The sequence below is a fragment of the Anolis sagrei genome, chromosome 9 (assembly GCF_037176765.1).
Source record: "Anolis sagrei isolate rAnoSag1 chromosome 9, rAnoSag1.mat, whole genome shotgun sequence".
Classification (NCBI taxonomy): Eukaryota; Metazoa; Chordata; class Lepidosauria; order Squamata; family Dactyloidae; genus Anolis; species Anolis sagrei.
Window position 1 is genome coordinate 22,611,027 of NC_090029.1, and position 22,410 is coordinate 22,633,436.

General features: G+C 50.8%; 1 protein-coding gene across 1 annotated transcript; it reads left to right on the plus strand.

Annotated features, from left to right (window-relative positions):
* Nucleotides 1-3,023: 3,023 nt before the first annotated feature.
* Nucleotides 3,024-22,410, plus strand: FES (FES proto-oncogene, tyrosine kinase). The gene is made up of 19 exons (XM_060755460.2): nucleotides 3,024-3,157; nucleotides 7,909-8,160; nucleotides 8,296-8,469; nucleotides 8,767-8,863; nucleotides 9,987-10,170; nucleotides 10,980-11,117; nucleotides 11,218-11,343; nucleotides 13,076-13,198; nucleotides 13,653-13,845; nucleotides 14,038-14,121; nucleotides 15,404-15,616; nucleotides 16,025-16,147; nucleotides 16,236-16,289; nucleotides 18,187-18,305; nucleotides 18,607-18,701; nucleotides 19,756-19,879; nucleotides 20,100-20,257; nucleotides 21,455-21,577; nucleotides 21,718-22,410. The coding sequence occupies exons 1-19, from the start codon at nucleotides 3,146-3,148 to the stop codon at nucleotides 21,891-21,893; spliced, it is 2,568 nt and encodes an 855-aa protein (XP_060611443.2). The 5' UTR covers nucleotides 3,024-3,145; the 3' UTR covers nucleotides 21,894-22,410.

Consider the following 22,410-nt stretch of genomic DNA (forward strand, 5'->3'; position numbering starts at 1 on the left):
GGATGAGATTCTTTCTCTTGGTGGCCTGCCTGTGGCCACAAAAGTGACCACAGAGGAATTCGGATGGTATCTTCACGCATCATTGTTTCTGAGTCACCTTTTGGCTTCCATTGGCAATAGGAGCCCCTGGTGGCACAGTGGGTTAAAGCGCTGAGCTGCTGAGCTTGTTGACTGAAAGGTCGCAGGTTCAATTCCGGGGAGCGCTGTCAGCCCTAGCTTCTGCCAACCTAGCAGTTCGAAAACATGCAAATGTGAGTAGATCAATAGGTACCACTCTGGCGGGAAGGTACCAGTGCTCCATGCAGTCATGCCGGCCACATGACCTTGGAGGTGTCTATGGACAACGCCGGCTCTTCGGCTTAGAAATGGAGATGAGCACCAGCCCCCACAGTCAGACATGACTGGACTTAATGTCAGGGGACAACCTTTACCTTTTTACCTGGCAATGCTAACGCAATCTAAGCAAAGGAGAGGAATGGCTAATTTTGCCTAAGGAATGACACACACACACACACACATTGGGACATGGCTCCAAACAGTCCAGAGTTGAGGACATGTCATAGCTGCCAGGGAATCCTTTAGGCCTGGAACCTTGCAAGGTGGGTGCAAAACCAGCCCTGATGGGACCTGGGGCAACTCCAGTAGGGTCTCGCTTATCCAGAGGAACGGAGGAACGTTGGATAAGCAAAAATGTTGGATAATAAGGAAGGATTAAGGAAAATTGTCGAGGGCTTTCATGGCTGGAATCACTGGGTTGTTGTAGGTTTTCCCAGGCTATATGGCCATGTTCTAGAAGCATTATCTCCTGACTTTTTGCCTGCATCTATGGCAAGCATACCTCAGGCCCTTTCCGCTTAAGCGGCTGAGGGGGAAAAGGAAGGGGCCTGAGGTTGTTAGGAATGGTGGGAGTTGAAGTCCAAAGCATCTAGAGGGCCAAAGTTGGATCAGGCTTAGTCTACACTGTCACATACTCCTGTTCAAAACAGTTTAAGCTGCTGAGGGAGAAAAGGAATGGGCCTGAGGCTGTTAGGAATTGTGGGAGTTGAAGTCCAAAACACCTAGAGGGCCCAAGCTTGCCTAGGACCTGAGGTATGCCATAGATGCAGGCAAAACGTCAGGAGAGAATGCTTCTAGAACATGGCCATGTAGCTCAAAAAACCTACAACGACCCACCAATTAAGAAAAAGCCTAGTAAACATCAAATTACGTTATGATTCTACAAATTAAGCACCAAAACATCATGTTTTACAACAAACCGACAGACAAAGCAGTTCAGTACACGGTAACATAATGCAGTGATTACTGTATTTACAAATTTAGCACCAAAATATTGCAATGTATTTAAACAGTTATGGATCCGGGTGAGAGGAAGACTGTTGGATGAGCAAAGGTTGGATAAACGAGACCCTGCTGTATATTTGTAGACTGAGCCACAGATTCCTCGCTCTGCTTTGCAGTGATAGACCAGCTTGCAATTGTGGGAAGAACCATGGTGGAAGTTAATAATAATGACATATTTCAAATGCGGTGGTCCTCTTACAGCTAGTGATGGTGCTGCTAGCTCTAAGAGCCCATGTTTGTGTCCCCCTCCACCCACGTCCAAGGCACGCACCCTTCACACGCGCGCGCACACACACAACCTGGATTGTTGTAGGTTTTTCCGGGCTATATGGCCATGTTCTAGAGGCATTTTCTCCTGACACTTCACCTGCATCCATGGCAAGCATCCTCAGAGGTAGTGAGGATGCTTGCCATAGTTGCAGGTGAAACGTCAGGAGAGAATGCCTCTAGAACAGTGGTTCTCAACCTTCCTAATGCCGCGACCCCTTAGTACAGGTCCTCATGTTGTGGTGACCCCCAACCATAACATTATTTTCGTTGCTACTTCCTTAATTCTTCTACTGTTATGAATCGTAATATAAATATCTGATATGCAGGATGTATTTTCATTCACTGGACCAAATTTGGCACAAATACCCGTTACGCCCAAATTTGAATACTTTGTAGGGAACTGATTCTGTCATTTGGGAATGTTAGAGTTGCTGGGATTTATAGTTCACCTAAAATCAAAGAGCCTTTTGAACTCCACCAATAATGGAATTGAATCAAACTTGGCACACAGAATTCCCATGGCCAAGAGAAATACTGGGAGAGTCTGGTGGACACAGACCTTGAGTTTTTGGAGTTGTAGTTCACCTACATCCATAGAACACTGTGGACTCAAACAGTGATGGATCTGGATCAAACTTGGCATAGATAATCAATATGCCCAAATGTGAACACTGGTAGAGTTTGGAGAAAATAGACCTTGCCATTTGGGAGTTGTAGTTGTTGGGATTCATAGTTCACCCACAATGAAATAGCATTCTGAACCCCACCAATGATAGAATTGGACCAAACTTCCCATGCAGAACACCCATGACAAAGAGAAAATACTATGTTTTCTGATGGTCTTTGGTGACCCCTCTGATACCCCCTCGCAACCCCCTCAGGGGTCCCGACCCCCAGGTTGAGAAACACTGTTCTAGAGGCATTTTCTCCTGACATTTCGCCTGCATCTATGGCAAGCATCCTCAGAGGTAGTGAGGATGCTTGCCATAGTTGCAGGTGAAACGTCAGGAGAAAATGCCTCTAGAACATGGCCATATAGCCTGGGAAAACCTACAACAACCCAGTGATTCCGGCCATGAAAGCCTTTGACAACCTGGATTCTCCCCATAGGCACCTAGTTGGCGATGGGGCAAAGAGAGGGGCAACTATCCAACGAATAAATCAATAGCAGGACACGTACGGCCTAGCAACGTCAGAGAGCATGGTTGCATTTTGAACTCTGTTTGCAGCATTTGAGGTAAGCTGAGGACAAAAGAAGAAGAAGAGGAGAAACCGATACATTTGGAAGGCTGAGAGTGAAAGGGTTGGAAAGTCTGGCAAGGTGGGCTTGGGTCTCCCAGGAGCTTCTTGAGGGGAGAAAAGGCAAAGTCCGGCCTATCTATATCTCTCCCTCCCTCACTCAGGGCCTGCTTGCAACTTTTAGGAGTGGAAGCCAAACCCAGAGCAGGAAGGGGGAATCTTGCAATGCCGGGAGAGCTTCCTGTTCCTCTTTAGGGCCAGGCTGCACAGAGGCAAGAAAGAGCAGCACCCAAGGATGGGCAGCAAGGTATGGCCCTCCTCTGTGAGTGGGATGTGGAGAGTGAGCATGGGAATTGGATGCAGGAGGGCTTTATGGGGGAGGAATGGGGTTGCCCTGCAGTTGGACGGTCCAGAGGTCCCCTCTCTACTTCCTCCAAGACAACAACGCCCTGTGCAGGTTGTTGGGCAGGTTTAGCAGGGGCAGTGGAGGGTGGAGTGGCCCTGACCAGCCAATACATCCACTAAGCTGTAAAAGGGGGTGAGGGATGCCTGTTTGAACCCACTCCCTTGCAAAGGCTTCTTGGGTGATGCATGCTTTAGGGAACTGCTCCAGCTCTGATGGAGAAGCACCGACCACAGCCGCAGAAGGAAGGCAGAAGAGGGGGAAGTGGGGAGCAGCCAGAGGTGAGATGGGGCTTTGAGTCAAGAAGGAAGGAATACAGGGCCACCATCTCCACTTCTTCTCCCCAATTTTCCATGCCCTGACCCCCTTTCCTGAGAAGCCAGAGGTGAGATGGGGCTTTGAGTCAAGAAGGAAGGAATACAGGGCCACCATCTCCACTTCTTCTCCCCAATTTTCCATGCCCTGACCCCCTTTCCTGAGCAGCCAGAGGTGAGATGGGGCTTTGAGTCAAGAAGGAAGGAATACAGGGCCACCATCTCCACTTCTTCACCCCAATTTTCCACGCCCTGACCCCCTTTCCTGAGCAGCCAGAGGTGAGATGGGGCTTTGAGTCAAGAAGGAAGGAATACAGGGCCACCATCTCCACTTCTTCTCCCCAATTTTCCATGCCCTGACCCCCTTTCCTGAGCAGCCAGAGGTGAGATGGGGCTTTGAGTCAAGAAGGAAGGAATACAGGGCCACCATCTCCACTTCTTCTCCCCAATTTTCCATGCCCTGACCCCCTTTCCTGAGCAGCCAGAGGTGAGATGGGGCTTTGAGTCAAGAAGGAAGGAATACAGGGCCACCATCTCCACTTCTTCTCCCCAATTTTCCATGCCCTGACCCCCTTTCCTGAGCAGCCAGAGGTGAGATGGGGCTTTGAGTCAAGAAGGAAGGAATACAGGGCCACCATCTCCACTTCTTCTCCCCAATTTTCCATGCCCTGACCCCCTTTCCTGAGCAGCCAGAGGTGAGATGGGGCTTTGAGTCAAGAAGGAAGGAATACAGGGCCACCATCTCCACTTCTTCTCCCCAATTTTCCATGCCCTGACCCCCTTTCCTGAGCAGCCAGAGGTGAGATGGGGCTTTGAGTCAAGAAGGAAGGAATACAGGGCCACCATCTCCACTTCTTCTCCCCAATTTTCCATGCCCTGACCCCCTTTCCTGAGCAGCCAGAGGTGAGATGGGGCTTTGAGTCAAGAAGGAAGGAATACAGGGCCACCATCTCCACTTCTTCTCCCCAATTTTCCATGCCCTGACCCCCTTTCCTGAGCAGCCAGAGGTGAGATGGGGCTTTGAGTCAAGAAGGAAGGAATACAGGGCCACCATCTCCACTTTTTCTCCCCCATTTTCCATGCCCTGACCCCCTCTCCTGAGCAGCCAGAGGTGAGATGGGGCTTTGAGTCAAGAAGGAAGGAATACAGGGCCACCATCTCCACTTCTTCTCCCCAATTTTCCATGCCCTGACCCCCTTTCCTGAGCAGCCAGAGGTGAGATGGGGCTTTGAGTCAAGAAGGAAGGAATACAGGGCCACCATCTCCACTTCTTCTCCCCAATTTTTCCATGCCCTGACCCCCTTTCCTGAGCAGCCAGAGGTGAGATGGGGCTTTGAGTCAAGAAGGAAGGAATACAGGGCCACCATCTCCACTTCTTCTCCCCAATTTTCCATGCCCTGACCCCCTTTCCTGAGCAGCCAGAGGTGAGATGGGGCTTTGAGTCAAGAAGGAAGGAATACAGGGCCACCATCTCCACTTCTTCTCCCCAATTTTTCCATGCCCTGACCCCCTTTCCTGAGCAGCCAGAGGAGAGATGGGGCTTTGAGTCAAGAAGGAAGGAATACAGGGCCACCATCTCCACTTCTTCTCCCCAAATTTTCCATGCCCTGACCCCCTTTCCTGAGCAGCCAGAGGTGAGATGGGGCTTTGAGTCAAGAAGGAAGGAATACAGGGCCACCATCTCCACTTCTTCTCCCCAATTTTCCATGCCCTGACCCCCTTTCCTGAGCAGCCAGAGGTGAGATGGGGCTTTGAGTCAAGAAGGAAGGAATACAGGGCCACCATCTCCACTTTTTCTCCCCCATTTTCCATGCCCTGACCCCCTCTCCTGAGCAGCCAGAGGTGAGATGGGGCTTTGAGTCAAGAAGGAAGGAATACAGGGCCACCATCTCCACTTCTTCTCCCCAATTTTCCATGCCCTGACCCCCTTTCCTGAGCAGCCAGAGGTGAGATGGGGCTTTGAGTCAAGAAGGAAGGAATACAGGGCCACCATCTCCACTTCTTCTCCCCAATTTTTCCATGCCCTGACCCCCTTTCCTGAGCAGCCAGAGGTGAGATGGGGCTTTGAGTCAAGAAGGAAGGAATACAGGGCCACCATCTCCACTTCTTCTCCCCAATTTTCCATGCCCTGACCCCCTTTCCTGAGCAGCCAGAGGTGAGATGGGGCTTTGAGTCAAGAAGGAAGGAATACAGGGCCACCATCTCCACTTCTTCTCCCCAATTTTTCCATGCCCTGACCCCCTTTCCTGAGCAGCCAGAGGAGAGATGGGGCTTTGAGTCAAGAAGGAAGGAATACAGGGCCACCATCTCCACTTCTTCTCCCCAAATTTTCCATGCCCTGACCCCCTTTCCTGAGCAGCCAGAGGTGAGATGGGGCTTTGAGTCAAGAAGGAAGGAATACAGGGCCACCATCTCCACTTCTTCTCCCCAATTTTCCATGCCCTGACCCCCTTTCCTGAGCAGCCAGAGGTGAGATGGGGCTTTGAGTCAAGAAGGAAGGAATACAGGGCCACCATCTCCACTTTTTCTCCCCCATTTTCCATGCCCTGACCCCCTCTCCTGAGCAGCCAGAGGTGAGATGGGGCTTTGAGTCAAGAAGGAAGGAATACAGGGCCACCATCTCCACTTCTTCTCCCCAATTTTCCATGCCCTGACCCCCTTTCCTGAGCAGCCAGAGGTGAGATGGGGCTTTGAGTCAAGAAGGAAGGAATACAGGGCCACCATCTCCACTTCTTCTCCCCAATTTTCCATGCCCTGACCCCCTTTCCTGAGCAGCCAGAGGTGAGATGGGGCTTTGAGTCAAGAAGGAAGGAATACAGGGCCACCATCTCCACTTCTTCTCCCCAATTTTCCATGCCCTGACCCCCTTTCCTGAGCAGCCAGAGGTGAGATGGGGCTTTGAGTCAAGAAGGAAGGAATACAGGGCCACCATCTCCACTTCTTCTCCCCAATTTTCCATGCCCTGACCCCCTTTCCTGAGCAGCCAGAGGTGAGATGGGGCTTTGAGTCAAGAAGGAAGGAATACAGGGCCACCATCTCCACTTCTTCTCCCCAATTTTCCATGCCCTGACCCCCTTTCCTGAGCAGCCAGAGGTGAGATGGGGCTTTGAGTCAAGAAGGAAGGAATACAGGGCCACCATCTCCACTTCTTCTCCCCAATTTTCCATGCCCTGACCCCCTTTCCTGAGCAGCCAGAGGTGAGATGGGGCTTTGAGTCAAGAAGGAAGGAATACAGGGCCACCATCTCCACTTCTTCTCCCCAATTTTCCATGCCCTGACCCCCTTTCCTGAGCAGCCAGAGGAGAGATGGGGCTTTGAGTCAAGAAGGAAGGAATACAGGGCCACCATCTCCACTTCTTCTCCCCAATTTTTCCATGCCCTGACCCCCTTTCCTGAGCAGCCAGAGGAGAGATGGGGCTTTGAGTCAAGAAGGAAGGAATACAGGGCCACCATCTCCACTTCTTCTCCCCAATTTTTCCATGCCCTGACCCCCTTTCCTGAGCAGCCAGAGGAGAGATGGGGCTTTGAGTCAAGAAGGAAGGAATACAGGGCCACCATCTCCACTTCTTCTCCCCAAATTTTCCATGCCCTGACCCCCTTTCCTGAGCAGCCAGAGGTGAGATGGGGCTTTGAGTCAAGAAGGAAGGAATACAGGGCCACCATCTCCACTTCTTCTCCCCAATTTTCCATGCCCTGACCCCCTTTCCTGAGCAGCCAGAGGTGAGATGGGGCTTTGAGTCAAGAAGGAAGGAATACAGGGCCACCATCTCCACTTCTTCTCCCCCATTTTCCATGCCCTGACCCCCTTTCCTGAGCAGCCAGAGGTGAGATGGGGCTTTGAGTCAAGAAGGAAGGAATACAGGGCTACCATCTCCACTTCTTCTCCCCAATTTTCCATGCCCTGACCCCCTTTCCTGAGCAGCCAGAGGTGAGATGGGGCTTTGAGTCAAGAAGGAAGGAATACAGGGCCACCATCTCCACTTCTTCTCCCCCATTTTCCATGCCCTGACCCCCTTTCCTGAGCAGCCAGAGGTGAGATGGGGCTTTGAGTCAAGAAGGAAGGAATACAGGGCTACCATCTCCACTTCTTCTCCCCAATTTTCCATGCCCTGACCCCCTTTCCTGAGCAGCCAGAGGTGAGATGGGGCTTTGAGTCAAGAAGGAAGGAATACAGGGCCACCATCTCCTTCTCCCCAATTTTCCATGCCCTGACCCCCTTTCCTGAGCAGCCAGAGGTGAGATGGGGCTTTGAGTCAGGAAGGAATAAAGAAAGGGCTGCCATCTCCACCCTTCTCCCCAATTTTCCACGCCCTGACCCTCTTTCCCTTACCCCCATTGTAGGAAAGGGACCGTGCCAATGCAGTAGGGCCAGCAGTGCCTGGCTTTGGCCCACAACTGGGCTGCTCCGAGGGCCACGCCGCCCTCCTGCAACTGCAAGATGTGGAGCTGCGGCTCTTGGAAGGGCTGCGCAAGTGGATGGGGCAGCGGGCCAAAAGCGACCGGGAGTACGCGGCACTCCTGCACCAGATGCACAGCCTGGCCGGGAAGCAGGAGAGCAGTGGGGCGGCGCTGGGCAGCAGCCAAGTCAGCCAGGTGAGCAAACGGCAAGGCATGGCTGCCAGCAAAGGGCCGGGCAGTGGGGACAGATTCTTTCTGCTGGGGCCCACGCATCCAGGGTGAACCAGTCACTCTCCATGCCCCCATTCCCGCTTGGCTTCCTCCTTGCAGTGCTGGTGGTCTCTGGTGACCCAGACGGAGGCCCTGAGCCAGATCCTGCAGCGCCATGCGGGGTCCGTGCTCTTGGGGCCCCTCCACCGCCTGGGCCTCCTCATCCAGAACAAGCAGCAGCTCCGCCGGACCTACAGCGAACAGTGGCAGCAGATGAGCCAGGATTTCAACCGGGTATGGGCCCCTAGCTCTCCCCCACCTCCCATTCCGTTGTGACAATACATGGATCTCAATTCAAGAGTACTCCTGGTGTTTCGGACTTCAACTCTCAGAAGCCTCCCCTCCTAGCCTGTCTGTCCAATGGACAAGGATTCTGGGAGCTGAAGTCTGTCTGATCTGGAGGGCCAAGGGCTACTGGATGTTTGGGGATGGGCAGGTGAGCCATTCCCACCTCCTGAGGTCAATGGGACAGCCAGTCTCAAGCAGTGACAGGCCAAGCTGGCTTCCAAAGGGCCACCTTTCTTTCTACAGACCACACAGCAGGAGCCCGAGCGCCTGAGGGCCCAATATCGCAGCCAGGTCCGGGAGAGCGCCCAGGCCAGGCGCAAGTACCAGGAGGCCAGCAAAGGTAAGTGCAGGGGGGGGGGGGGTGACCAGCACACCCAAGGCAAGGCAAAGGGCAAGGCAAGGCAAGGCAAGGTAAAAGGTAAGGCAAAAGGCAAAGCAAGGCAAAAACAAGGCAGCCAGGCCCCCAGGTGGTCAGTTCGGCTTGCAGGCAACCTATGGGCACTACAGCCTCTGATCCAGAAGGCAGCACAAGGCCAGTGTGGCTAGTGGTCACTGATAGCCCTTCCTTCAGGCATTGTTAATCGAATTGCCTTTTGAAGCTCTTATAATAATAATAATAATAATAATAATAATAATAATAATAATAATCTTTATTTTTACCCCACTCCATCTCCCCCAAGGGGACTCGGTGCGGCTTACATAAGGCTACGCCCGTCGATACAATACAAACAATATAACACAAAAACATAGTAAAACCAAACAGAATACAAAAAAATGCAAAATCAATATAATATACGACAACAATATAATATCAAGCAATAAAAACACAAAAAAATCACTAGGCAGGGCCAGATTAAAGGATAAATTTGCAAAAAAATTAAAACACAGGGAGATAGGACAGTGTAAGTTATAAGTAGGAGGGTCCAGGAATGAGGAAGAATTTCATTGCACAAACCATACAATAAAGTGCTTCTAAGGACATTTTGTGCAAAGTGTGGTCAGGGAGGATCTTACATTCAATCACTGAAGGCACATTGGAATAACCAGGTTTTCAGATTCCTCCTGAAGATTGCCAGTGTGGGGGCTTGCCTGATATCTCTTCCCTTTCTGCTGTATTTTGGATTTGGGTCCTTTTTGTTGCTCATTATGGCACCTTCTAAAGCAGGTATGGGGCAATTTCGACTCTCCTTTCAGGTGTTTTGGACTCAATTCCCACAATTCCTAACAGCCAGTAAGATGCCTGGGATTTCTGGGAGTTGAAGGTCAAAATACTTGGAGGGAAGGCCAAAATTGGCCCATGCCTGTTCTAAATGAATGCGGCTCCTCCTGCTCTGCAATGTGTGACATCCCTGAGTCCCTGCTGCTGGGCTCAGGACCCCCATTTGCCCAGCAGGATGGGACGCAATGTGGAGTGGATGATGCCCAATCCAACAGTGCCTTCTCTTGTGCCGCTTTCCCCGCAGAGAAGGACCGCGAGAAGGCCAAGGACAGATACGTCCGGAGCCTCTGGAAGCTCTACTCCCTCCACAACCAGTACGTTTTGGCGCTGAAGGCGGCAGAGGTGCAGCACGAGACACACTACCAGCAGACCCTGCCGGGGGCGCTCCAGTCCTTGCACGCCTTGCACCAGGAGATGGTCCACCTCACGTAAGGCACCGCAGCCAAAGATGGGAGCGTTCACCTCTTCCGTACTGCAGAACGCTGCCAAGGCAGGGGATGTACTGGCATAATGTCAACAAAGAGTAAAAGGAAAGGGAGTGTGGCCTCAATGGGGATTAGTATACAGCCCACAGATGTACAGCATAATCAGGCTTTTAAGGGAAATTTACTATTTGTGCTTCCAACATAATTTTTGAATCATCCCTTCCTTGATGTCAGTCTCCCAATCTGTCCATACAAGTAAAACTCATTGAGTTGTGTGAGCCCTCTGGTAAGTGGTAAGTTATGGTTAAGGACCACAGATTTGTTATCCATATCATCTGGCATTCAGTATTGCAGTTATGGATCTATAATGAAGGGTCACAGATCTGTAGCAAAGGTAAAAGTTTCCCCTGACATTAAGTCTAGTCGTGTCCAACTCTGGGGTGTGGTTCTCATCTACATTTCTAAGCCGAAGAGCCTGCATTGTCCGTAGACACCCCCCAAGGTCATGTGGTCACCATGACTTCATGGAGCACTGTTACCTTCCCACCAGAGCAGTTTCTATTGATCTACTCACATTTGCATGTTTTTTAACTGCTAGGTTGGGAGAAGCTGGGGCTAAAAGTGGGAGCTCACCCCGCTCTCTGGATTTGAACCACCAACCTTTTGGTCAGCAAGTTCAACAGCTCAGTTGTTAAACCCACTGCACTACTAGGGAGCCCAGCCACAGATCTGTAACTGATCTTTATTCACTATCACTGAGTCGTCCTTACTACGTAGAGCCCCCTTCACATCTCCTCACACTCTGTCAACAGGAAGGTCACCTTGCAAGAATATGCTAGCATCACCAGCCTGGTGCAGGAGGAGATGGTGACGGTGCACCAGGCCATGGTCAGGGCCATCGACCGCATCCAGCCAGCCACTGAGTACCAAGGGTTCCTCCCTTCTTGCAAGTATGTCCCCTGCTGAACTCTCTCTTCTCCTGCCACTGCCCTGGGCCTCAGGTACTTCCTTTGGCACCCCCACCGCACCCCCCTCTCTCTCTTTCTTCAGGTGCGGGAGTGAATTCCCCGTCACGGTCAGCTTTGATGAGAGCCTGTTGGAGGAGGCTGAGATGGAGGGCCTGGAAGCTGGGGAGCTGCAGCTGAATGAACTCACGGTGGAGAGCATGCAGCACAGGTGAGCCAAGCAGAGGGGAGGGGGCTACAGGGGGGCCACCAGGGAGGACCCCTTCCAGATCCTCCCTCAGAGCTCCTCAGTCTCCAGGGCTCTGGGAGGAGGCTCTGGCTTGGTCTTCCCCAAATGCTGGGGTCCCAGTGCTTTCTCCGTGGGTCTGCAATTTGATTTGTAACTTCAAGGCTCCTGTTGGCTCCAGGTCGATGCTAACAAGTACATATTCCCCGAGATTAAACCTGTTTCCCCAACCAGGGCAGGATTTCCTCAGAGATAAGTGGAAATCCTCACAGAAGGGCCGTAGGAGCTTGCCCTTCTGTGACCAATCGCAAAATCAAGCATGCCAAATGCGGAGATGGTGAAAACCAAATGCTGTGACACACAGCTCTCCCCTCCCTGAAGGAACGTTTTGCAACCTTATTGTTGTCAAGCAATTTAGAGTGGCTGCGGATAGCAAGATCCAAGCCATTGTGGGTTGCCTGGTGAGAAAAGAAGCCAGTATTCCAGAATAAATCTCACCAAGTTGAAGACAAAGCCACCAAGGTTCTTATTCTTTCCAGCTGGAAAGGATGATGATTGCAGTAGCCTACCAACAAAATCAACATGCCCATTGGACAGAGAGATACAATATTTATAGCCTTCAGATTTAAAAGTTCCCATGCCCACCAACCCCGAGTTGGCTTTGTTATGATTGGCTGTAATTTCAGCAAGCCAGCAGGAGAGCCAATGGTGGCCTGAGTCCTGCTTTGGCCGCTCAGCCAATGAGGGGGAAGGGAATGTCTAGTTGTCAGGATTAGGGTGACCAGTGTTTGCCAAACGACCCAACAATAGCTTAAGCCCTCAAGTCAGATCAGAGTTATTGTTTTATTCCTTTGAATCATCATCATTATCAAGGGACTTCCTGAGCCATGAGAGTTGCTGGTTTTATGAAACAGTGGGTTTTCCTTCATATTTTCATATAAATACACATAGGGGATGGGGAATGGGGCAAGGAAACATACAAGGAATTCATAGGAAGAAAGGGGGAATCATGCAGGGTCTAAGGGAAAGTCACGTCAGCCCCCCAAAGTCCATAAAAGTTTATAAAGTTTGGCAAGAGTTTATAAAAGTTCATGGAAAGTCCATAAGAGTTGGGCCATGGAAAAAGCCTTAGGTTCCCACATGTGGGAGAGATAGGGGATTATGGGATCATTCCAGCCTGGTGTCCTTGGCAAAACTATGAATGTTCTGATTGTGAACTATCTTTTACAGAGTCCTGGGGCGGGGGGGGGGGGGTCACCTCCAATCTCATTATCCCATGGTGAATTTGCCCGTCCTATGACACTTTCAGCTTAGTTCAGGGACGGAGCCCACCAGATCCCATCATACGACTACATCTACATCCGACAGGGTTCTGTTCCTAAACTGAGGTGAAGGTGTCGTAAGAGAGAGCAACGAGAACACAGGAGGCTTCCCATGTCCTCATTGAGAAGGGCAGGGGGAAGCTTGGCGGTGATGTTTCTTTTCATGGGATATGTCAGAGGTGATGTGGGGCATGCAGGGCACAGAGTGATGGGTTTCGCACACTACCCACTGGAATTGTTATTATGCATGGCGAATGCCCCCACTATGTGGACCTTAACGTGATGCGGTCCTTGGTCTGGTCTGGCCTTGCTCTGGGCTCAGCCTTGCTGGTCTCTTTGCTCCCACGAAGGAGCCTGATGCTCCCTCACCCTGCCACTCTGCCTCAATCATGCAGCCTAACTTCCCTGGAAGAAGAGCTGGCCTCTGCCACAGACAACACCCACGAACACCACCAGCGCGTCCAGGCCCTGAAGGCGGAAATCCAGTGTGAAGAGGCAGCGGGAAACCAAGAGGAGCGGTGAGGCCACCGACTGAGGCTGAACATGGTCTGAACACGGGCCAGTTTTTACTGGACTTCCAAGTGTCAGGGCTGATGGGCAAAAGGGCCACAGGGTGAAGAGAGCTGAGAGCTTTGCCTTTGCTCCACTCCAAATTGCAACAGTGCTGGGTAAAAGGGGTCCCGTTCACACAAACGAAAGCAGAAACACAGCAAAGAAGCCATGGATCAAAGGCATCTGGGTGCTCCTGGCATAGCCTTTTCTGCCTCTTTTTTGGTGCTGCTTTGGTAATTTGCTGACCCATATCTAGCTGGTGTCTCGTCTTGTTCACCTGGGACAGGCTGAGCTTGGGCATGTTCCTTTTTAAAAGACCACTCCCCAGAACCTCCTACAGCAGGGCTGGTTCTAGCCTGGGGTCTCATGTGGGCCACAGAGCCCCAGAGACCATGACTGCTCCGTCCTCTCTTTGCACAGGATGCTGCTGCTGGGTCGCCGCCTGGCACTGCACGAAGCTTGGCACCTCCACCGACTGGCCCAGGGCCACCAGGCCAAGCTCCAGGCTCAGAGGGATCTGCTGCGGCAGAAGCTGGAGGCGCTAGGAGACAGAGACCCCCCTCCTGCCCCGGCCCTGCAGGACGACAGCCAGCCCCCTGCCTCCCCCCCAGAGGTGTGCGCGAGGGAGTGGGAGTGGGGACTGTTGTTGAGCAAGTGGGCTTAATAACAAAATACCCTCTCCATAAATGTACAGCAGAGTAACTTATCAGTAGTGGCTACTCTGGGTGGCAGCTGGGGACATCCACTGCTTTTTCCACCCCAATTGCAGCCCCCAACCCTGATTCCCCTCTTCCATCTCTGCCAGGATCCTGGTCGCGACGGGGGGCGTCTGCCGGCCTTGGAGGCCTTGAAGCACCACTTTGCAGGCATCTTCCGCCCAAGGGTCTTGGTGAGCCCCCCTCCCACCCCCAATTATGGTTCCTCCACAGGGGAGGGGCAACTCGAAATGGGAAGGGGTCTTGGGGAGCTTCTGCCCCTCTATGGATTGTATTGTCGAAGGCTTTCATTGCCGAGATCACTGGGATGTTGTGTGGTTTCCGGGCTGTATGGTCAATATGTTCTAGCAGCATTTTCTTCTTTTTCTGTTTGGTCTACATCTGTGGCTGGCATCTTCAGAGGTTCTGATGGTGGTAAACCAAGTGAAGCATATACTATACCTGTGGAATGTCCAGAGTGGGAGAAAGAACCAATTTATTTATTTACCATATTCATATACCGCTCCTCTCAGCCCAGAGGTGACTCGGAGCAGTTTACAAGTGGCAACAATTCGATGCCTCAACAGTAATAACAATTAAAAACTATAACAATCATAAAAACTATTTAAAACATTAACATACAATATAAAAATGTAAAACTGTACAAGCCTTAAAACATTGTCATGGGCGTCTCCATATTGAGTCATTATTCAATTGCGTCATCAAGTAATTCCATTATTTCGTATAACTATGCCATATTTGGGAAGGCCTGCTCAAAAAGCCAGGTTTTCACCTTTCTTTGAAAAGTCAAGAGAGAGGGAGCTGATCTTATACCGTTAGGCAGGGCGTTCCACAGTCAAGGGGCCACCGCTGAGAAGGCCCTGTCTCTCGTCCCCACCAAACACATCTGTGAGGAAGTTGGGGGCAAGAGCAGGGCCTCCCCAGAAGATCTTAACGTCCTGGATGGTTCATAAGGAGAGATACGTTTGGGTAGGTAAGTTGGACCGAAACCAATGTCTGTTAACCAAGTGTAAAGGGTGCAATTAGCAAACCAGGCTTGCAAATATTTGAGTAGGATATATCCATTAGCATGTGAGTAACTATGAAGATTGTATAGTCAATTAGTGAGGGGCATCAGCTTGGAAGTAACCTCGCTTTTGTTCCCTTTGAATTGCTTTCTTCCTGGAGACTTCCTGTGTCTAGGTGGCGTTGACTTGATTCTGGTGTTTTTCAATATTGGCTCTTCCTCGCACCCTGGACATGATTCCACAGGTATATAATATACTCCACTTGCTTGACTACCAGCAGATCCTCGGAAGATGCCAGCCACAGATGTTGGCGAAACGTCAGGAGAAAATGTTAAAATGTTGTTAGAATACAGCCATACAACCCGGAAACCACACAACGACATCCCAGAAACATGGGTTGTTTGCTATCTGGGAAGGTTGCCTGAAATACCCATTCCCCACCCCACAGCTGCCACCCCCATTGCCGATGCTACCTGAGGAACAGAAACCCCTGGGCCAGCAGGCCTGGTACCACGGCGCCGTCCCCCGGGAGGAGGTCCAGAGCCTCTTGCGAGAGAGCGGGGACTTCCTGGTGCGAGAGAGCCAGGGCAAGCGGGAGTTCGTCCTCTCGGTGCTGTGGGACAGGCAGCCTCGGCACTTCATCCTCCAGGCCACCGGTGACGTGAGTGACCTGCTGACCGTTCCTCCTGTCTTGGGAGGCATCAGCAAAAGGCAGGAGGGTCAGGGAAGGAACTTGGGCAAGGCTGGCCAAGCAAAGGATGCCCCAGAACATAAGGGCAGGTGCTTGACCAAGGAACCCCTCAGCAGCACAACAGGAGATGGGCAAGACTGGACCCCCGCCATGGGTTTTGTGGGAGACAGAAGTGCCCCCCCCCCTTCAGGACCTGAATTGTCCTGCTCCCTCTTTGAATTTGGCTCTTTGTTTATGAGAGAGATTCCAATCCAATGAGAAGACGGTCAAACCCCCAAAATGGCCAAGGGCTCCTTGCACATCAGCCCTGTCCCCATCTCCCCCAACAGCCTCATTGCCTTACTCTTGATGTCTCTGGTGCCCCCCTCCCTACTGCAGAACATGTACCGCCTGGAAGGAGAAGCGTTTCCTAGCATCCCTCTGATGATCAATCACTTCCTGAAGACCAATCAGCCCATCACCAAGAAGAGCGGCATTGTCCTGGGCAAGCCAATTGTGAAGGTACCGGTCTGGGATGGTTGCAAGGGAGGGGGGGGGGGTTGGTCAGCCTGATGTCCTCCCACCCTGAGACTGGCCACTCTCCCTCCAGGACAAATGGGTGCTTGATCACGAGGATGTCCTGCTTGGGGAACGCATTGGGCAGGTGAGTGGCCCCTGACAGTAATGGCAGCACTTGGAGGGCTTTCCTTTCTCTTGGGTCGGGACCCACAGTGCAGGGGGGCTTTGGGCAGCTCCTCCAGGGTCCCTGAAGGTGCTGTTTAACAGGACAGGCATTCAACAGAGCATGTTTTTTTAATAATTGTTTTTATGCTTATATGGTTTTTTTTTTAATTTTATGTTTTGAATGTGTATGTTTATTTTATTATTTGTTGTTTGATAAGGCAATGAAGTGTTGCCTATTGTAAGGCCACCCTGAGTGAGAAGGGTGGGGTACAAATGCAGGAAAGAAAGAAAGAAAGAAAGAAAGAAAGAAAGAAAGGGGACAAGCAGTGGCCTTCAGGAAACTGTTGTTGGGCCAGTGGGCTTATTTACAAAAGACCCTCCTCATACATCTGATATGCAGGATGTATTTTCATTGGACCAAATTTGGCACAAATACGCCCATATGCCCAAATTTGAACACTGGTGGGGTTGGGGGGGATTGATTTTGTCATTTGGGAGTTGTGGTTGCAGGGATTTATAGTTTACCTACAATCAAAGAGCATTTTGAACTCCACCAAGGATGGAATTGAACCACACTTGGCACACAGAACTCTCATCATCAACAGAAAATACTGGAAAAATTAATCTTCAAAATCGATAACACAGCCACTAGACTGTCATATTTTATTTATCTTCCTTTGATGTGTAGCGTGGCTTGCCTCGAAAGTATATGAAACAGAGGCTTGGATTTAAGAGGAACTGTAATAAGTTTATTGAAGTATAGAAGCTTAATGGTTTCAATGTTTCTTAACTCCTAGAGGTACATTCCTTTAGTGGTGACCCAGCACCAGTAACCCAAAGTGATGAAAAGAACAAAAACAAAGACCAATGTTATCTCTTCCATAGGAGGCTTTTCTTTGTCATAAAATAATATGGATGCATGATTTACAAAAATCAGGTTAAATAAACAAATACATAAATACATGCAGCAGCCTTCACACTGGAGCTTTCTCACTCAAGGCTTCTCTCACACAGAGGTTTACCTCACACTCTTCAGGACGACACTAGCTTTGGCCCACTGACTCTAACAGGCTTCGACCTACTAACTCTTTCAGTGCTTGACTCACACTTTTATAATAAAAAATACCCAGTTAATTTTTAATATTTCTACTGTAAGGCCGCCCTGAGCCCTTCTCACCCTGAAGGGGACTCAGGGCGGCTTACAAAAGCAAGGCACAATTCGATGCCTGCATCACATAACAGCAATACAACAAAATAACATCAATTAACAATTAACAACAATTCTTGCATTACAACCATAAAACCAATAAAACCAATACAAACCAATTTCTCCTCATTGACGGTCAGCGTTCGCTATCTCATAGTTCAAATTCCAATTCCACAATTGTCAGTCCTGTCAGTCCTATTCGTCTGGTTGTCCTTATCTAGTTATCAGATTGCCCAAAAGCCTGGTCCCACAACCACGTCTTTACCTTCCTCCTGAAGGAGAAGAGGGATGTTGATGCCCTAATTTCCCCCGGGAGTGAGTTCCACAGGTGAGGGGTCACCACTGAGAAGGCCCTGCTCCTCGTCCCCACCAACCTCATTTGTGATATCAGTGGGTTCGAGGGCAGCCCCCTCCCCCCCAGATGATCTCAAATTCCGGGGTGGGACGTAGAGGGAGATACGTTCGGACAGATACACTGGACCGGAACCGTACAGGGTTTTGGGGTGAGAAGGACTGGGTACAAATGTGGTAAATAAATAAACAGGACATGCAGTGGCCTTCAGGAAGCCGTGGGGCTCAGTCTTTCTGGGGACCCCTTCTTCCTGGAAATGGGGGAAGGAAGGGGAACAGAGAGTGCCCCGGTCCCTTCCTTCCTTTCTTCCTTCCACAGGGAAACTTTGGGGAGGTGTTCAGTGGCCGATTGCGTAACGACAACACCCCGGTGGCAGTGAAGTCCTGTCGTGAAACCCTTCCTCCAGAGCTCAGAGCCAAGTTCCTGCGGGAGGCCAGGTGGGCAAGGAGTGGAGACAAGTGATGGGGGGGGGGGGGGGTCTGATCCCTTCCTAATGTGTGGAGAGGCCATCGGAGAGGGTGCTTCTAAAGGCAGACCAGGAGTGCAAGGCGAGATCAGCATCTGCTGCATCTCATGCTTCCCTATGGACCTCCAGACCTTTGGGGACCCCTAGTGCAGCTCTCCCATTGCTATGTGCACACAGGGGCTTCCCCACACCACCCTGTTTTTTGGGGGAAGGGACTAAGGGAGGGTCCCAGGACTGATGCTGAGCACACACCCCTCTGCCTCCCTTGATAGGATCCTGAAGCAGTACAGCCACCCCAACATTGTCAGCCTGATAGGAGTCTGCACCCAGAAGCACCCCATCTACATTGTCATGGAGCTTGTGCAAGGTCGGTGACCCCCTCCCCCCAGCAGAGGGACCATGTTTTGCTTATGGAAAATAGCAGGATGGAGGGGGCCTGGCAGAGGCTCTTATTTAATGGCAGGTGGCTGGGGAAAGGTTTGGTCCTTTTGCACAATATTCTTGTTGGGCGAGTGGGCTTATTAACTAGAGAATGTATAGCAGTGTAACTTATTAGCAGCAGCGTGATCCAGCACCAGTAGCCCAAAGTGATAAAAAGAACGAAAGCACGCAATATTATATCTTCCTTAGGAGGCTTTTCTTTGTAGTAAAATAATATGGTTGAACTATTTACAACAACAAGGTTTCCATGACACAAGTAAAGTTCAACCTTCACACTAGAACTTCATACAAGAGAGCCTTCTCATACCGAGGCCTGCCTCACAGACTAAGGCCTTTCTCCCACTGAGGTTTACCTCAGACTGATGGCAGTACTGAGCAACAGGCACGAGCAGCTTCTCTGAGTCATTGCATCCATTTAACCCTTTCAATGCTTGGCTCACATTTTTGTAATTAAAAATACCTAGCTCGTTTTTAATATTTTTGACATTGGGAACTGGGCACCTTGCCATTGCATCTCTCCTGCCCCCATCCTTTCTCTCCCAAGAGGCCACTCCTGGGCTCTTGTTGCATCTTCCCCAACAGCCAGCTGAAAGACAGGGCTGGGTGGGCACAGGTCAAGTCCCCCAAACCGTGAATGGGATGCTCTATCACTCCCTCACTCCCCTCACCATAAGGAAAGGCAGGTAACAAATAATTATTACTATTATAATGCCCCTTTCCCTCCATGACTCTGTCCCCGAGTTCTTTGCCTGAGGGAAGGCCAAATGGGGGGGTGAGGAGAGGCCAAATTGCTCTTCCACTTGGCCCAGTAAAGGGGCTGCCTGTGTTTTGCTTTGGGACCCCTTGGGCTGGATCTACACTGCCATATAATCCAGTTCAAAGCAGACCATCTGGACTTTCTATGGTAGTGCAGATATTGCTTTGGTCTGGCCCTTCAAGCACTGCTCCCGGAGACCCTCTCCTGCTCCTTTCATCTACAGGGGGGGATTTCCTGACCTTCCTGCGGAACGAAGGGGCCGAGCTCACCTCCCGGGACCTTCTGAGGATGATGGAGGACGCAGCTGCGGGGATGGAGTACCTGGCAGGGAAGCACTGCATCCACCGGTGGGTGCCGGGACCCTGGGAGTCTGGCAGGTTTCTGGGACACTTTACCCAGCTGGCTGTGCACTTCCAGGAGAAAAGGACACTCCACCCTCCAATCTGCCTTCAACCAGGAAGGAGGAGTGCTGTCAAAAAGGAAACCTACAGCAAGAACTGGCAGCCATGCAGACTGGAGGAGGGGGCCTAGGGGAGAGTGTTACTTATGGCCCTTTGTGCCCCACAGAGACCTGGCAGCCAGGAATTGCCTGGTGACGGAGAAGTATGCCCTGAAGATCAGCGACTTTGGGATGTCTCGGGAGCAGGAGGACGGCGTCTATGCCTCCACCGGCGGCATGAAGCAGATCCCAGTGAGATGGACTGCACCAGAAGCACTCAGCTGTGGTATGTGGGTCTCCCCTCGGCCAGGAACGGGGGCTGCATGGCCCCAGGGCCACAGAGGGTGATAAGAGAGGCTGGCTGCATGGCCCCGGGGCCACAGATAAGACATGTGGGGACTGCACAGGCCCCACTCCCTCACCCAGCCTTGGGCTCTGGCCTGGGGGCTTAGTACGGACCCCCACATAAAATAATAGAGTTAGAAGTGGCCGCATGGGCCAGCTATTCCAATCCTGACAGGTGTTGCACTCCAGGACAGGAAAAGCCCTCTGACTGTAAACACCACCCCGCTGATTGGAAAACAGTCCTTTTATTGAAGATAATTAAAAAGCAGCAAGTAAAAAGCACTTTAAAGAAATAGGTAATTCCAATTAGGTAAGAAGATAAGCAGGAGCAAAAATAGTCCGGGGTAAAGTTCAGTAAAGTCCATAAAAACAAAGTCCACACTTCTCTAATATAATTCAGGAAAACAGGAAATATTGATCCAAGGCATAAATTCCAAGAATCCAAATCATGAACAAGAAATACTTTGACAAGAATCTTTCAAGCAAAGCTTCCATGAGACAAGGACGAGAACTACACTTGATTCCAACAGTGCTTCATCTGACTATATTTCCCATACTTGAAACTTTTATCCCCTTGTTTCACTTTACTTGAGATCCCCTTATCTTTTTCTGTCGGAGCCTGGCAGAATGCTGAAGGCACTGTTCGGCCTATCTGTTTTGACTAATTTCCTCTCACTTATATATTTGCTCATTAAGTCTTGCAGCTGGGCCAGATGCCCAGTTGTTTTCAAGCACCAAATCCTGGGAACTCTCTGGTAGCAATCATCCCCACACCCTTCAGGGACATTCTCATGGGAAATTACACTTTGCACAGGGGTCTCCTGGTCCTTCTCTGCATCAGTATCATCGACCAAATCATTGCCATCTTGAAATTCATTGGCATCACTTCCCACATCCAAAGCACCCTGATCCTGAAACACAATCACACGCTGAACTCCAACAACAGGTAGGAAAAGCACAATTAAAAAGCCTCCAAAGAACTATCTTCCACCTGACTCTGAGGCAGAGTGTTCCACTGCTGAACAGCTCCCCTTACACTCAGGAAGTTCTTCCTAATCTTCAGGTAGAATTTCCTTTCCTGGAATTTGAACTCCGTAGCTCCATTGAGTCACACACACTCCCTTCTCCTCCCGTTCAGGGCTGTATTCCTCCCAAAGTGACGTCTGGAGCTTTGGGATCCTGCTCTGGGAAGCCTTCAGCCTCGGGGCCACGCCATACCCCAACATGAGCAACCAGCAAACCCGGGAGGCTGTGGAGAAAGGTGAGGGAGGAAAGAAGGGAGGCTGCAATGGGTGGGTGTGTTGTCGCTGTCCTCTTGTGCCCCATTCACAAAGGGTATTTCAAGGGGAAATCCTCCTCCCACCCTCACAGTCTCTTCTTCTTCTGCCCGCAACCGCACAGGGGTTCGACTGAATGCTCCTGATCGCTGTCCGGAGGAAGTCTACCAGCTGATGCTGCGGTGCTGGGAGTATGAGCCACAGGACCGGCCCACCTTCACTATTGTCCACAAGGAGCTGGTGGCCATCCAGGCCCGGCAGCAGCGCCATGGAGGGTGGTTGCGCCAGAAAAGACCCTAGGGGCGGAAGACCCTGCACTCTCCAACTTTGAGTAGTGAGACCGTCTCTACGCCTATACCTTTGCTCTGGCTGAACCTCCCTCACAATACGCAGCTGGGCCAGCACTGCAAGGAAGGTGAAGTGGATCGGAAATCGTCTCAGGAGCCAAGGATGCATTTCATTTCTAAACTTCTAAAAACATGGGAACCTTCAGAATCACCCACATTGATCTGAATAGGATGGAGGCCTCTGGCATCACAGTCTCCCCTCCAAGGACTGAGCTATCAAATAGTGATCTACTAAAATAGCAATATTTTTTTCTATATATACACACACATATATACACACACACACCAAAATGGATTGGGTGGCCGCATTATGGCAGACTACTGGGGGACTCGCTGCTGGTTAAGAGGACAGCCCATTCGTCAGTGTCAGCCCATTCTAATCACTGCAGGCAATTCTGAGGGCTCCTGGATTTCCTGGCCATCTACAGGGAAGGGTCACATATGTGTATAGAATGAATGATTTGTGTGAA